At 42.7% G+C, this 18,100-nt stretch overlaps 1 protein-coding gene across 2 annotated transcripts in view; it reads right to left on the reverse strand.

The window, feature by feature from the left end:
- ppp1r1b (protein phosphatase 1, regulatory (inhibitor) subunit 1B) overlaps positions 1–18,100 on the reverse strand; it is a 32,416-nt gene that overhangs the window by 13,295 nt on the left and 1,021 nt on the right. Inside the window, exon 2 of one of the 2 annotated variants that reach the window (XM_050068903.1) lies at positions 1,038–1,121. In XM_050068903.1, the coding sequence (XP_049924860.1) occupies positions 1,038–1,121 (84 nt within the window). Of the gene's footprint in view, positions 1–1,031; positions 1,122–18,100 lie in introns of both variants that reach the window. The other variant, XM_050068902.1, reaches the window with a different exon arrangement.

Here is an 18,100-nt window from a genome sequence, read left to right on the forward strand (position 1 = left end):
CCGTTTTTTTCCCCGTTAAAGGGTTTTTTTTGGGGAGTTTTTCCTTATCCGCTGTGAGGGTCATAAGGACAGAGGGATGTCGTATGCTGTAAAGCCCTGTGAGGCAAATTGTGATTTGTGATATTGGGCTTTATAAATAAAATTGATTGATTGATTTATCAGGTGTGCAATGCAATATTTGTAAGAGGACGCTTATGATGATGCTTTTGTCGGAGTGAGCATTTCATCAAATGCATATCTTATGTTTCGACACTTTAGGTCCTCAGTACAGTTTAAAATTTGATAAAAAATGTTTTATTACAAGGTTCACTTACTTATTTTTTATGAATCTTTCAGCCACATCACATGGCCTTCCTCAGTTTTTGTCAACTGCTATCTCTAAGGTGAAGTCTTTATGGAAGCCCATTTCCTCTACTGTGATAACAAAAAAAGATCCTGTGATTCTTTCTGATTGGAAACTTCCTCAAAGTAATTACTTAGTATCTCATAACAGTGAATAAGTCCTTCAAAAATAATAACATAATATTTTAAAACAATGGCAGATGATAAAGTCATTATTCTGAGAAAGTTTTGCAGTATTCTTAGATACTGAGTGATTATTTCAACATATGTTATTTATTATTATGAGGAAGTTTTTCATTATAATGACTTGCACAATCTTTTTTCTTTGCTTCACATTGGTGGAAATGGGCTTCCATAAGAATTAACCTTAAAGCTCAGGGAATTTACAATGTTCAAATGTTTGAATTTTAAAGTTCTTGGGTTTGAACAATGGGTGAACACACAGCATGAGTTTGTGATGATGAAAAAAAAAAACGGAGGAAAAGTTATGATGTTACAAAGGAAATACCAGTCGGGGGCTGATATTTATGAGGTAGACAGCAGATACTAGCGAAACACAGAGTAATGTTGGCAAACTCCAAAATGAGGGTGGGTGATTTCTTTAGTTCGTGGGATAGGGTGAAAGTGAATTGGAGGAGGATGGATAAGAATGCACCAACACTTATTATAGAAAAGTGTTTTGACGTCACCTTTACCTGATGGGTGGACTGATCATCATCAGGAGATGATTGGTCGGCTACTCTGAACAGCGTGGCGGGTGTGGGCCTCCTGCGCCGGATCTGTAAACAAACACACAAACATAAAGGGCAGCCATAAATAAATGAATAATTAAACTTGCCATCACTGTATTATTAATAATGCTCAGCACAAAGCCTTATCAATCAAGAGAAAAATGTTGACATGCTGGTGAAGGGCACGCTGGGGCCGCACTGACTTCATCAGTGCAGCTGCCCAGTGTGCTGAAGGGTCAACAAGTTTCAACACTCAGGTCAGAGCACACGCCACGGTCAGTAAAGCAGAGGAGGACTCATTATGCAACTTCCAGATTTCATCCACAGATACAGTGAACAGTATGTTGTGTGGAACAGAGGTTAAATTCATGCTTGCTGCTGCTCAAATTTCAAATTATCCAGCATTTAAGAAGTGCTAAAGCTTTAATACAGGATTTATTTGAACTGAATGGTCTCCTCACACAACACCTGAGTGCACCTTGTACAGTCATATACACCCTCACAAACAGAGGGACCATGGAAAAGAGGATTTTTAGACTAAATGAGCCACAGCAATTAGCCCAGACATTCCCCTCCCCTCCACTGTTTAGCTTCCCTCTCCGCCTCCCTCTCCAACACCACACACTGTTCCCTGGAGGCTGAAGCCAGGCTTTTGTCGGTCTGAGAGCAGACAGCCAGACGGACTGCAGGTCTGCAGGTCCCCTCTAGTAGAAATCACTGTATACAGTGAACTCTCTGTCCTTATAGGAACAAATGCCCGGCTGTGCCCCTCCAGCCTGCCAATATTGTGCCCTGCCTGTTGGACTTCACTCTTACAGTTTGATACTGCTTTTGATACAGTTGATACTCACGTTAGTCCTTTTAAAGTCATACTACACCAAAAATGTATCTTATGAGCATCAAACACTTTTGAAATCTATTGCAACAAACACAGATTTCAAGTTTAAAGGTCCAGTCTGTAGGATTCAAGGGCATCTATTGGCAGAAATGGTATATAATACTCATAGCCTAACTATGTTTTCATTAGTTTATAATCACCTGAAAATAAGAATTATTTTGAATAAGCTGACATAGGGAGTAGGTTCTCTCTCATGGAGTCGCCATGTTGTTTTACAGTAGCCCAGAATGGAAAAACCAAATACCAATCTAGACAGGGCCTTAGCATTTTTGAGTCACCATAGCTCTCCTACATGCCTTTCACATGGGAGAAGTTTCAGGTCTGTAACCTCATCACTAGATGCCACTAAATCCTACACACATGACCTTTAGAACAGCTTCTGTTTGTTCACTACAGAAGCTGAAAACGGCTGTGCTTGCAATTATTTTTTAAATCCCGTTATCTCAAGTTAATTACTTTGTGATTTAGAAAAAACGAGCTTTGTTATTTTGATGTGACGAGATAATCAACCTATTATCACAAGAAAACAAAAGGTTGTTTTCTCTTATTGCTTGTAATGTTTATGAGAGATCAGAAGCGACGTGCCAGCATGCATATATGACATCTTGACAACTGTAACATCTGAGGCAACTTAAAAATGTTACATCGAAGCACACCTATTAATGATCAACACATTAGATTGTACTTCAGTCAGATGAGCAGAGTTATGGATCACTTGTGAATCCTCCCCTGACAGTCATGACAGTGAGCTTGAATGCTAAAATAAGGTATGATCATATAAACCAGACACTATTTTTCAAGTGCTTCATAATTATCCCGTGAGCTCAAGAAAACAGAAGTCATTTATTGTGAAAAATGATCTTGTCACACGCGACATCTGCCTTTTGTCCTCTCGAGAATCGACATAAATAAACCACGTCGCAAGAAAATGAGGTGTGTTATCACAAGATAAAGAAATAATAAACTCATGATCACAAGATATTGGACGGTTGCAAGCGTGGCCTTCTCAGCTTCCGTAGTTCACCGTGAAGCAGCAAAATGTAAACTTTATACAAGCCTCCTTTAAAGCACACAGGAGGTGACTGTTTGATACTCAGAAGGTAAGTTTTTGGGCTGCCAATCACTTCAATAACAATACTAAAACACCCTGAGCAGAATGTGTGGGGCCTTTGCTTCACAAAGAAAGACTCACATGGAGAGCACTTTGACTCACTTTCCCGCAATTCTACAAGATTAATAGCTGACATATATAAAACTACCTTTTGGAAAAACGTTGGATAAAATAACGTGTGCTGAGAGTGAAAGCAGTGCAGCTAAGTGGACTTGGCAGGTCAGACAAACGAGGTATTGAAAAGTGTCCTCTGTGGAGCGAGCCAACCTTGGCCATGACATGAACCCTGGCGCTGCTGTTTACGGCACCACATAACATCACAGGAAGAGAGTTAAGTAGCCTGGCTGTATTTTCGTCAAACTGCTCCATACGGAGAGATGTGTTTTCTGTTCTGTCACCCTCCATCTTGTTAAGAGAGGTGTGCGTCATCGCAGTGAGGAACATGTTGCCAAAGCAGAGGCTTGCTGGGCCGCGTGGTGGAAAGCTGCCGCTGTCAAACACAACAACACGGAGCAATCGAGCGTAGATTTCACCCTTATTTATGACACCAGACACACATTTTAATCTTGTCACGCAACTTCCAGCTGTCCTGTCTCCCCTGTATCTCTCGCGCTATCTGTCTTTCTCTCGTTCTCCTCTCATTTCCATCTCACTTGATCCTCTGCTTCCTCTATCCTGTTTACTTCCATATCCATCCTTCATTCCTCGACAGCGACATTTTGCTCACCGCTCTCCCCCTCTCCTCTCCATCACGAGAGTGCGTCATAACTGATGTTATTATCCCTTTGTTTGCTGAATTGTCTGTCCTTTCCTTTCCTCAACTGATCTCTATCTTTCTCTCTTTACTGGCAGGGATCATCCACTGGGCTTTCTTCGACCCCTCCTGTCTCCCCCACCTCTCCCCCTGGCAAGGTGTGGAGGCCTGGGGCTCCATGCTGCTGTGAACCCTGCTGCCTCTGCCTGGCTGACACCTGCTACCAGCCTTGGAGGGCAGCCTGAGGTGTCTCACACAGACCCACAAGAGAGAGCAGACACCAGATGCTGCCATGACCAAGCCTATGCCCAAGTCCTGTGGCATTAAAGCCATTCAACTGGGAAAACCACTGGAACGGTCCTCTATGGCCCCCCCATGAAGGCATTGTATGTGTAAGGTGTGTAAGGTTATGGTAAGGTAGGTCTAAAGGACAGCCCAATGGTTCTGCTGGTTAAGTTATCCAACACAGTCTTACAAGTCAACATAAGTTTTAGTCATATAAGGGATACTTGACCCACAGAATGATCATTTGTATGTCATTTCCTCACCCCATGTTACTTGAATTTATCAAGAACTGTGAACAAAGAATCTAAAAAAGCCAAACTCTCACACTTGCAGTATAATCCAAGTCTCATTAATCCAGTCATATGCTTAGTATTTCCCATACACATGCATTTTCACTACAACAAGATTTGCTCGTATAGTAAGATTTTAGCTAAAATGCATGTGTCCTTGTTAACCATGGAGGTACGAGAGAAAAACAAAAATTTCTTCGCATTTCTTTTTAAACAAAAAGGCCCCAAAATTCCAAGTTCAATGAATATTTCCAGCTTTTTTCAGCTTTGTACTTTTGTAAACTGAATAGCTCTATAGGATTTGTACTATTGGTCAGAACTTTCTCTTTGATTGTGAGAAACTGCGATGGACATTTTTCACTTCAACATCACTTTCTCATTTGATATTACTACAAATGCCTTGTTTCGCCTAGTAAGTACAAAATACTGTAGCTGTCAAACCTGTTCCTTCATCTTTACATCTGTTTTATAAGGAATGATTATGTTAGATTAGTCTGGTTAAAGTGATGGTTAAATCTAGGTCACTACTATCTTTTATGAAAAATCCAGCCATGGAAAAATCCACAGGACTCTCGCCTTTTGATAAACATCTGACAAAAACATTTCTCAGTAGGCATTATGTACACATTTTCAAAGCAATGCCCCAGGGCTTGTGCTTTTATCTACTATTTTTGCTGTCTTTGTGGTAAAAACAATGAAACAAAGGGATTTTTTTCATTTTTCATACTGCCTGAAGTTTCACGACCCCTGATAAAAGGCTTCACCATCTATTAAACTGAGAGTGGAAGAAATATTTGCAGAATCTGCCTAGTTGTGAGGAAAATGTTGTTATTGTACATTTCTGCAAACCAGGAATGTGTTACATTTATATGTTTCATATGTATCATATCACTCTTTATAAAGCAGACTATAGCAGACCTCTTTTCCAGACCAACAAACAAATAAAACAGCTGCTTTTTAGTGAGTAACTGCTGTGTTACCATTGGCCTTTTAGCCACCAAATGACCCGATGTTTTTACTGAGACATCGCTGCGTTTCCAGCCAGGATTGTGCCACCAAAACTGGGTATTTTAAACCAAAACATGATCTTTTCGTAACCATCACGAAATGGTTTTTGTACCTAAACCTAACCACAATGCTTAAAAATGCAAAGTTTTAATGTATCCACTACAATAATACTGTACAAATGTAATGTATCTGTGGTTATCCAGACATTTATTCTGACGATGAGTTTGGCAGAATAACATTAAAAACTCCAGTTTTTATATTCAGATGGAGATAAAAATAGAGATGTTGAGAGAAATGGAGGGTAAAATGATTGTGTGGGATAATTGAGGTCACCGAGAAGCATAATCTGTAAATCTGATGATCTATTTACCTGACCGTGCGCTCGTATCCAGTGTGTGTGTGCGTGTGTGTGCGTGCAGCAACAGATAATTGTCCTCCTAATGTCATCACATAATTGCCATGGTGGTTTTGTGAAATGCCAAGACACGACCTCCTGAACCAGTGTAAAGACAACAGTCCACCTCCCAGCTAAATTGTAAAACAGGTTGTAAAGTCACAAAATGACAATAAAACCAGAGTAAACAGACATAGAAGCATTTGTAGCGAGTGAACAACAGGTGTCTATTTCCTTCTATCATGCACATTCACACACACAAAGTGAGGATACTACTGTATGACACTGGCAGATGCCAGATGACATAAACACACGTAGTGACTCTAGTAATTTTCCAGCATTAAAACCAACCCCACTCTCCCCGGGTTACATAATATGTATGTGACTTCCTCATTTACGCCAACACTGGGGAACAGCGTGTGAGATTACTCCTGCTACGCTTTATCCCTCCACCCCCTCCCTCCTCTACCTCTCTAAACCCCCTGCCCCCAATCTCCCAAACCCTCTCCTCTGCTGGCAGCCATTGTTTTTGTACCAAGATCAGTCGAGCTGCTGTGGACTTGCACCGAGGGCCTCTAAGCAGGCTGCTGCCGTGGCCTTTCGGCGGCTCCACAGGTGTACGCCTGCAGGCTTCCCCGAGAGGCAGCAGCACCTCGCTGGGTTTCACACAGAGCTTTGGTCTCAATAAAAACATTGGCTGATGGATCATAGCGTAGAGAGGAGATGCATCAGTTGATCTGAAGCTGATGAGTGCATTGGAATAATGTGCTGACTCTGCATTGTGTGACAGATAGAGGAGGTAGAGAGTAAGCTCTAGATTCACTGTGGCGTGGCAGACTGTGTGCCTAAACTTAATTTCATACAATATACCTTTATGTATGTCTTTTGATGTAATCCCATTACTGATTTAAGGGATTTTATATTCCTACTGACAGTGGTGTGTTGATTTCTTTAAACCACCATGAAGCCATTTGGAGAAATGTTTTTAGATGTGCCATATTAATAAAAATCTCATCATCTAGGAGTTTTATTTTTATAAGTCTGTCAGGTGTAATTGGGGACAAGGAGGCTAAGTAACCAGGAATTACTCAACTATAGGACTCCACTACCTTACTCTGTGCTGTGTGGGTTACATGAATCATTGGTAAATGTTGACTTTGCACATGCGTGTGTGTGTGCACAGGTATGTGTGCGTTGGCTCAGCACAGTCTTGCGCAGCAGCCTGGGAGCAGATCGGCTGATATGGGTCTGCTCCCCATAGGCCGTCCTCTAAGCTGGTGCTCTTGTGGCTGGGCCTATAAAAAGCAGCAGCAGTAGGACAGCGTAAACTAGATCGGAGGAGTCCCCGGGGGGCTCTGTGGGATGAGACAGAGAGGCTCCAAAACTCTGCCCCGCACCAGCGCTAACAGTCAAGCATCTCGAGGGGAGTCAGCTGTGTAGATCTGGCCTCGACGCAAAGACAGCACAGAGAGGAACACACCTCAGATCTCCTTCCCTGTCAGCTCACATCTCTCGTGTCCAATAGCACTGCAATACAACAGGCCATCTTATTAAGTGGTGTGTCAACTCTCTGATCGGGGCGGGAGCATCTCTCAGATCTATACGAAGCTTTTCAGACTCCCTCCCTCATGGCCCAGCTGCTCCGATTGGATAGATATGGATTTGTACAAGATTGATTTGCAGTTATGGCATCTGCCCACAGGCGCATGCCACTGCATCAGTCAGAAATAAGCACTTGTGTATGTGCATGGCATACAGTACACTGATTGGAACATACTCATAATGTTCAGCCAAAAACTAAGGGCAGGCATATGGAGAACATTTGTGCAACGAAATGTAGGTCTTGTGTCAAAGCCTGTTCCCCCTTCAGGCAGAGTTTCTGAGTGTAATGATGGCTGATATTTTTGGTTTGTGAACGTTAATATCTTTGCATTTAACTCCACTGGGCAGCGCAAACATCATTCACCTCCAGTTTCTCTGTCTGTAACCCCGGCTCCAACAACTGAATACAAAGTTCCCACTCAGTCCTCTTGAGGCCATCGTCTCAGTGCCGTCCCTCTCTGGGTGAGAGGTTCTCTGCTGCAGTTTTATTCCCCGTCTCTGCTGTTGTCGTGATCTTTCGCCGGTTTGAACTCTGAAGAGCAACTCAATTAAACAGTGATGTCTGCCTTTTTCTCTGGGCCATGCCCCCCCCAGTGAGCCTTTTAAAATGAGGTGGCAGAGCCCCATGTGGTGCTCAAAGTGCAATCTCGCAATGAGTTCAACAACACAATAAGGTGAAAAATGATCCCCCTCAGTATGACCTGAGTGGGGGGTTTCCTGTTTGCACATTTCTAGTGCAAGTGCATGTTTGGAAAAAGGAAACATACATTTTGCTGATAAGTTTGTTGGGTATGTTTTGAAAGTTCAGTTACAAATGTGATGGGACCATGGACATGGCTATTGTGATATTTTGACGATGTGTTATGTGTGCGACCCACTGCCAGGAGATTTAGGGCGCATTCACATCAGGATAGTCCGGGGGACTCAGTTTGATTGGGTGGGGAATGCCGAAAAATTTGACACCTTCATTTGGTTTGGTTCACTTTCACACTGCACTTTTTAAAACGGACCGAACTGCCTGGACAAGATCATGCAGTTACAACAGCTGCTCATTTGGGGGCGGTACTGCCCGAAACGACCACTGACCAGGAAGAAAAAAAGCACGAGGAAGAAGAAAACCCAGCTCATCAACTGACCAGGATCAAAAATGGAAATCCATTGTGGGTAACCACAAGCAACTGCGATATATAGTCCTCTGACCATATATCAATAAGCGCCTGCACCTCCTCACTAGTCTACGTCCGCCCACAAGACATTCTCCAACGTTTTCTTTTTTTTACCTCTGCATCTCCACGTTCGTGCTGTTGGCTTTGGGTTTTTTTCTAGCCAAAATGCACTGCACTCTATGTCACTTCCTGTCTTTGGTTCACTGGATAGTCCGTTTGCATTTCCCACTGTTAGCGAACTGCACCAGGGTTCACTTGCAAGTGAACCGAGACCCCAGTTTTCAAGTCACACAGTAGGGGTTGCATGTTGCATTGTTTGGTTCTGTGCAAAAATGCAAAGGCAGTGCAAAGAAGGTGGCCCAATAGCGCAATCTGTGAGAAAATGACAAAGATAAAGATGCTGCTGCCTGTATCTTATCTGGTTTACTGTGAATAGCAATGGATCTATTTAGACTTTGTTTGAGGCTAAAAGACAACACCCCAAACTGTTTTTGAGCTTTAAGATGCATGGTTCATTGATATAATCATCTCTGCTTGCTGCTTTGTTTGTGAGCATATTCACACTGGAATTTGGGAATTTGATTGTTTAGGATTTGTGTTTTGCCCAAAGAACTGGACACACTCTTGGATGTTGTCAGGATTCGACCTACACCTAAATATCAGCCCACCCTGCTCCTTCCTGACAGAGCTGGCAGACAAACTGTTTCCACAAGCGTGACAAAGACACAACCACAAGCCAGCAATCAGATGTATCATGTGACAAACAGCTCTGTCAGACACATTCAGGCTATACTCAGTCGTCACTAACAGACAGTGCTGCCAGGCAGCTTCAACAAGGCTTCGCTGAGTAACACCCGCTTGTCAAGTTTCCAGCTGTTTCAAAGAGGGTCAAGGACGCAAATTACAACCCTGACTGCAGCTCAGTGAGGTCCGAGGTCTGTCAGATGTGCACGGTGTGCTCATTCCTATTCAAATGAACAGCACCATAGAATTCCCATAAGTCAGAGAGACTGCTGCACATTGCTTCTCAACATTCACGCAACACTTTTGCAGTGACCTTTGGCCCCACCACTGGCTAACTGAATAAACAGATGGGCTGGAGACAGCATCTGGAGGGGCTCTCCAATGACCCCAAAATAGGAAATGTAATTACGCTGCACCCACCGGCAGAATGATATCACACTCAGACAACCACCCCCCTCTCTCCTTCTCTGTCTCGCAGTATCCCCCCAGCATTTACGTAATTAGCTGCTGGTAGCTGTTTGGCCTGTTGTTCCAGAGACTTTTGGAAGAGAGTTTTACCATCACAACACGATGGAGATAATGTGCCAATGGCTGATGAGTGACAGGAAGCCACCTGCCAGGTCACAGCACACGCTGGAGCAACACACAGGGCGAGACGACAAGGGGAGGTGCCAATCAAAGCTTTCACAGAGACGACGGTACTGCTGACAGTGTGCAAACACCAGGATAATTCAGCTCTTCTTGTTCATACACTCAAATTTAGTGTTGTCACATTGTGCAGTCTCCAAAGACCAGTTCCACAGGTCAACAGGCAGGGACAAACAAAGAACAGAGTAGCTATAGTTACTCATCTGCAACGTCATATGTACCCACTGGTGATTAATGAAAAAAAGGGTACTGCTGATGGTTGCTATGCAGATTACAGATCATTGCTTGGAGACAAAAAGCATGTTTAAACCCACATAAGTGTTGACTTTCAACATCACTTAAAGGTGCAGTCAGCGATTTTTATCCTTTACACTCTTTGTCAAATTCAGTAAATATCTCCTCAAGGGCTGCTAGCTGTCAATACACAGGTCATCTTACATGACTGTGGACCACACTGAACCTGAGCACAGTCATTGGCTTTGCCAAGAATACAAATAGGACCTACAGGGTAGGGTGACTCTAAACAACCAAACAAGACAATCATTTAGTCAAATGATCTACAAAAATCAAATCAAAGTGTTATGTTTAAATTCAGAGTAGGAGAATGCCATTTTGTTATTACCATAAACTGTATAAAAATAATGGATGTAGCCACTGTGACATCACCCATCAGTTTGTGGACTCCTGTTTTGAAGTGCCATCTTGGTTTTTTGGAGCCAGAAATTATGAGACGTGACTGTATTTGGACAAATCATAACACGTTGGTTACATAAAAATTCACTCCCTGTATAGCTGTCTTGAATTCGGAAATTAACTATAGAGACCAAAACCATTTTCTGTACCAGGCTCTAAACATCTGTATTTCTGCTGCATTTTAACATGCGTGTCTATGGGGATTGACTCAAGTGGCCATTCAAGGAACTGCAGTTTTTGGCACCTCTGCATTGGCTTCGTTTTACAGCCACAGAGGTTGTTGCTTGGTTATGACCAACTGATGCATTAGACTGCTGCACTGTGGTTGGGATCCTAGTGGAAATCTCACAGGAGCAAGCAGTTTAAACTTTGCTGCTGGCAGTCTGGAACACACACATTGTGGGAGCAGGCGGGCACGTGCTCACCCGCATAGCAAGACGCCGGCTACCTTCCCTCTTTCACATCCTCACCCCTGAGGAACAGAGATACACCATGATTGCAATGAAACTTCAGTAACATCAGAGACATTATCAGATCTTCTGTAGGAGCTCTTACCGGAGGGGTGTATTTGTTTGGATGTTGAGTTTAAATACCATCAATCTTTTTTTTTTAGAATCACTGACTCCACATTTAACACCGTAACCAAGATTCTTTAGTATTAAGTTAAAGTAGTTCAAAACATCAAAGAACAACTTTATTTATCACCTGATTGCATAGAGTCTGAACATTAGTTTTGTGCCCTTTTTTTTACTGTAATATTTGTGCATGACCTTGTTCCTGCTTTGGGCCATCCCCTTTGTAAACACATTGAAGATGACCCAGCGTGCCCCTGCGTAAGCTCATTAAGTTTCAGGCAGATAAACATGAAAAAAAAATGTCTCAACCGCAATGACGAAAATCAGAGATTACAGCCGGCACAGCAGCAATAACATAATGCCATGTCTTCTCTGTGTTGATGAAACAGCGATCGAGACCAATTCCATTTGTTTTGAGTCACGCCTCAGTGCTCCTCTCAATATGCCCGCATCAGTCCGACCATACTGTGTCTTTTTTTGGTGAGAAAAAGGGACCCCTGACACTGACAGTAAAATCAGACATCTCAGCGGTGCAGTTCAGGGTCCAGATCCTGACACAGTTGCAGTGAACATACTGATGACATTTGGTGACAAGTCAGCTCCTGATCCTGTCCAGCCCTTATCCCCCACCCCTTTTCTCTCCCTGCTGTGCCACTGTTGCCTTTCTAATCCTCATCACAGATATGGTTGCTGCTGTTGTTGCTATAGCTAGCATTAAAAGGTGCTTCAAATGCCTTGTGATTTCTCTGCATCATCATACTGTAGATAGGATATACGTGGATGTCCAGTTAGAGATGAACGCAGCACATTAGGGGGTTGTATATCTCCTCATGTTCTGATTACAGCCTGACTTGGTTTGATGAATGATGATCCCTGAAGCGACAAGTGAGTGACTGAGTGGGATAATGACACCAACTGACAACAGAGGATTTGTTGACCATAACGTGAAAGGCTAAGCGGGCCATGTTTGTAGCATTGCTGGCCTCTATCAGATTCAGGACAGTGCTCATGCATGCCTGCAGTGCAGTGGGCATTATGGCGCATTTTCAGCACAGTGTGTACAGTGTCATCAGGCGGCAAATCGCTCTACCCTCGCTCAGTATTTATGTTTTAGTAAGTGTTTACACATTAAACACATCCATGCGCACAGGAGCCGACAGAAGAATATAGATTGTTGACTTAATGTAATTGCTGAGACAGCATGATTTTCAGAATAAAATATAAATCATTACATGGAATAAACCGGCTTTTGTGCGACACTGCGAAACCAAAGTGGAAAAGGAACATGAAAGAAAACTTTGTGTTAACTGCTGTCGACAGAAGCAGAGCATGAAAATGTTTCTGCAGAGTCATTAACAAATCAAAACGCCCGGACTGTCAGAAACAGGGAGGAACAAACACATACACAGCCTTCAGAGGACAGAGGTCCATTGATTGTGTCCAAACTGTAATTACAATCTGTGGTTTCCAAAAAGGCAATTCATCTTAAATAATTTATTTCCCAATTAGTTTTTTGCCACTACAAACATAAACAAACTGCTTTGGGCAGGCAACTTTGAAAGGAACACAAAAATTAATTTTCATGAATTCGACAGATTGCGTCATGGGCAAACTGAGTCACACCACTATGGTGACATTCCCACTGTCCACATGCTATGGAGACAAAACAGGGTCCAGAGTATTGTAGCAGTGTATCACCATATATGAATATGTGAAAACATGTTTGCCCAGGGGCCACTTTTGCAAAAATAATAGGAAGCAAGGGGCCAGTTAATAAAGAAGCAATAATATTTGTCAGTATATGAGAAATGAACTGCCTGTTTTCGACTTTTCAGTGTTTGCTGTCCTCACTCATACACAGTCCTGCACAGTTCAGATGTGTGCAGGGGCTTTTCTAGGATTTGAGAACATTTGGGGCTTAGTCCGGACCTCTGTCTGGGGGTCTAGGAGAACAAAAAAGTTCCTAGTGTGAATCAATTGCAGCAGCGTCATGGGACAAAAGTACTTGTTCTCGTTTTTCATGCACAAACAGATGGATTAAACGTAACGTCAAACCTGTGTGACAGCAAACATTTGCGCAAATCTTCTTTATGCACGCACTGGAAACCATTTGTGCAAATCTTTATCCATCTATACACAAAATGTCATGCACAGCTACAGATCTGCTAACAGATTCGAAAATTAAATCTGTTAGCAGATCTGTAGCTGTGCATGACATTTTGTGTATAGATGGATAAAGATCTGCACAAATGGTTTCCATTTTGAATGTATTCATACAAAATGTTTTCACACATTCAGATACGGTGATACACAGCCACAATCATTTTGACCCTATTTTGTTTCCATACATCAGAGGGAAAGATCACTGCACCCTCTTGCCCAGTCCCAGCATGCTCTGTGCAATCCAACAAGATGTTCTTTCTGGAAGTGCATGTTGACAGTCCCCCAGACTGCTAATGTTTACCCACAAACACGTGCCGCATCAAAGGTCACTGTTTGACGTTTATCCCAGAGACTGGACTGGGGAAGGTTAGAGGGAGGTGGGGAGAGTGGGTGGGGTAGGGGGAACCTAAATCATGCCCTCCATAACCCCTTTAGGTTTAATATAGATTAATGTGGAAGTGTTTTTCATTGGAAGGCTTTGGACCGATGCCCTTTGCTGCCCTTTGATATTCCCTTTCATATTGTGAGTTTCCTGTCAATTCAAAGGATCAACATGAGCTGACCAGGTCAGGTTGAGTTAAGAGAGGGGAAACATAGAGAGATGTCTGCTTGTTGAGCCCACAGGGACGCAGACTTGGAGGGAATCAGGGGATGCAACGTCTGCACCATGACCCTAATCTCTGTCCATCGTGCACATTACCCTACATCACTTGCGAAGCATGCAGGATTGCTGTGTGTGTGGGGGGGTGTGGAGTGGGGTGAGGGACGGTAAACACAGCCATGTGCTTTGTTCGTGTTGTTGCAAAATGCGGACAACTACAACTTTGCTCATCACCTCTCAAAGGTTACTAAAAAAATCATTAACTTAAAAAAAAATCCTTGATTCCTGGAGGTTTTTTAAGAAGATAGGAGGACACATGCGAGATGCCAGGGACGGTGTTTGAAAACAAAAAGAAAATATTATGATGATGAATTTGTTAATGATAAATTCTGGTCAGGTTAAATTTTCTTAGAAAATTCAGAAAAAATCTGTAACTGATGTGGGAAGAGTTCACAGCATAGAAGCCAGTTAAAATGTTACAGTGGTTACTTCTTTTTTATATTTGTTACTTATTCAGTCTCTCTTTCAAACTCAGTGCCAACTAATTTGGAATGACGTTTAAGTGCTGTTTGGACTGAGATGGATGGACTTTTTGGCTGAGATGACAAAGAGTCGCACAACTAATGGATGGTGGCACTAAAAAAGCAGTGGGGCCACCTTGATACAATTGCTGCTGTTAAAAAAAAACAATAGGAAATTGACATTACTATCCTTGAGGTGTTTTTAAGGTTTAAGAGAAGGTAGGTATCTTGTGTCTCATGTTTGTGCCAACCATGTCACCATAACTTGTTGAAAAGGGGGCTAAATAACATTCTATAGTTTCCACCAGGCAGTACAGTTCGGTTCAGTTCAGTTCGGTACCCTTTTACTCCGTTTCTACTGTGAAAAGTTGTGGATGGTACCAATGTTACCGTTCCGTACCATCCCCTTTTTTTTTTTTGGTACCTAGCACACAGATCTGGTACTAAAAGGTGGAGCTGTGAACACTGCAGTCTGTTGATTGGTCAATAGCGGACTCTGCTCAGGGCTGAGTTGTGGCTGGTTTTGAAGCTCATGTAACCACTGTTCACACCGTGGAGAGTTTTAAACTGTAACTATAAAATGAAAGGATGTTTGCTAGCTCTTGCAACAGCTGTAGACTAAGAAAAAATATCTTTATTCACTGCGCCAACTGCAATGTATGAGTTGACGACGTGAATCCATCAGCACACCTCAAATTTCAATACAACAACTTGGACCATTTTTTAGTTTTTATTGTCTCTCTTAGATGACATACACTTTTAGTAATAAGTGGATCTTCAAGCGTTTAAAAAAATATATTAATTCTAACGGGAATATGTGAACTGCATCAGTCCCCAATCCTCACTCAGAGAAAAAAAGACAAAGCGTCGCGGAGTGTCGCCCCTGTGGGCTCAGGTAACACTTAACCCCTGAGCTTGCCTGAGAAGGACTAAATACACAAACCTGCTATTTTTAAATCTCCCATCGAGAGATACTCTCATTCCAGCCTGTTCTATTTAGTGATGAAAATGTTGGCGTGCAGCCTCCTTCTGTGGACGATAAACGAGGTGCAGACTGATAAAGTACAGTGAGTGTTGGACGGAGCAGTGAGTGACAACAACCCCGCCCAGATGAAAGGGTACTGTTTGCGGTGGAAACGCTAAGCAGACCTAGGATCTAGGTACCATGTCTGAAGGGTTACTTTTGGTTCCAAAGGTACCATACCAACAGTGTTTGGTGGAAACAGGGCTTAAAGTTAGGGCAAAATCTTGGCGATGGAACGAATGGTATGGCCATTTTCAAAGAGGTCCCTTGAACTCTCACCTCAAGATATCTGAATGAAAATGGGTTCTCTAAGTACCCACAAGTCTCCCCTAAACTTTACCAGTAAATGTTCTGTTCCATACAATCAATGTTCTCCTTTAAATTAAAGCTAAGATTCTTCAACAGCATACTAGAATTCCATAAATTGAAAAGTTTTGATTTGGTGTAAAATCCCAACATTTTCAGTGGCCCAATCTGGCCACCCCTGTGAAAAAATTCTGGGAAAGCCACTGTGGAAAAGGGACAAAAATTAGCATGTCCACCCCTGTGCCATGTTTCCATCACTGCTGATTGGAGCTGGAGAAAATAAAAACCCATGACCACTGCAGAGTGATTTGTCCCGGAAATGAATACCGATTGTCTCTCTGAAGACAAAAGCCAGATGTTAGTGGGTTTTTTGTCCAGTGGGAAAGGGGCTTAAATGAAACCAAGACATGGCCAAATCATAACTAATAAATAAATAAGAAGGGTTTAAGGGTTTTTTTGTCATTATTTGTGTTTTTATGTTAGACCACGCAGACATAAATACATATTCCCTCTGTATAAGCATCCACAAACATGTAAATAATGTCCAGTGAGAATATCTTACACCTTTGAGGCATGTACAAATAGCTGATGTTTTCTCCCACAATGTGTAGGAGGTATGGAAGCGTCTCTCACATCAACACCCAGCCCATCATACAGCATTCACACATACATATCTACAAACATGTAACAGCACCAATGTAAACAACCTATCAGACAGACAGAGCTGTCCATTAAAGCTGACCTTTTAGATGCAGACTGTGGGGGAGCTTTGGGCCACGTAGTTGTGCAGCCTGTCTCCATAGTAACAAGGCCCCAGCGGTTCAGTCGATAGCGGTTTTGGGGTTTTAAATGCCATCGGAAGGAACAGGAAGGAGTTACCGGTTGTATAATAAGTTTGTAAGTATGGTATAGTCATTGGGTCTCATTAGCAAAGACGGACTTGTGGGCGACAGTAATTTCTGTGGGAGGGGAAGGGAATGAAATGAGTGTCGTTAACCGGTAACTCCTGCCCACCCACACCTCCCTGGAGACAGCCCTGAGTAGATGCTATCTGCTTTAAAGCACACATACACACATCCTCTCTTGAACGCCCTTCAGTTTCCCAAACCCCCCTTCAGCACATTTGCTGTAACAATCAGCATTCATCCACCTGTAAACAATCTCAAAATAGACTATCATCAACAACCAACCCAAGGCTTTATATTTCTTTATGTTACTGAAACATCTACACAACATACTGGAGATGTATGAATAAGCAGGTGTACCGAACAGAAGCTGACACACAACCTATCTGAAGGTAAAGACCAGGGCTGGCCTGCTGGAGGAGAGCCATCCAGTGAGCACTAAATATAGCTGATCACTGTTTGACCATAAGGTGATTGAGCAATAAGGTCCTCCCCAAAACAGAAGGAAGTGAGAGATTTTTTTTATGTGACAGAGTCGCTCACATATGGTAGATTGATATCCTGTGGCTTCTTGGAAGAGATGATAGGGATCAGAGCGTGATGACAGGGCACAAGAGATAGAGAGAATAAGAGAGGGAGGAGAAGGAGAGCGAGTCTTTATGTGTAAATGTGAAAGTCTTGCGAAGCGTTGCAAAACACTTCTATTTTGGCGAGACATTTAGTCTATAATTCAGCGTTAGAGTCTCGAATGAGAATATGAGATGAGATCATTTAAAAGCTGGTAGTGTAGGGAGAGTGCAATCATCACACTCTCTCACAAACAAACAAACTTGTTATGAGAATATATGATGATCAGTAATGCAGCTTCAGGCCACTTTAGCTCATGAAAAGCCTCTTTAATGCAATTTGTGAAACAAGGACAGTTACTGAGGGAGCTGACCCCAGACAGGTGAACCCAGAGATTAGGTTGTGTGTCCTTCTCTCTTTGCTTTCCTTCATGTAGCACATGTCTCTTGCTTTCCCACTCCATCTCTCCTTCGAGATCTCAGGAGGGATGAGCCATTGGCCTCGATCTACCTCGGTACCAAACGTTTTTTACTTTGGCCCACTTTCCCCTGCTCTAAAATAAGAGCCACTAACATTGGAGCCAAAAAAGAAAGATCTGAGTTGCCCTGTCAGAAATGAACCTTGCACAGAGTGATACAGGCCAAGCTGAGTCAGTCATACGAGGTTTCTGTTGCAAAGCATGATTGAAGGATTGTACTAGCAAAACCTCTGATGACACAGGTCTCTCACATGCAGAGTGGGTGACAAGCAGCTGAAGACCAAAAAAAAGTAA

The sequence above is a fragment of the Epinephelus moara genome, chromosome 18 (assembly GCF_006386435.1).
Source record: "Epinephelus moara isolate mb chromosome 18, YSFRI_EMoa_1.0, whole genome shotgun sequence".
In the NCBI taxonomy this organism is placed as follows: Eukaryota; Metazoa; Chordata; class Actinopteri; order Perciformes; family Serranidae; genus Epinephelus; species Epinephelus moara.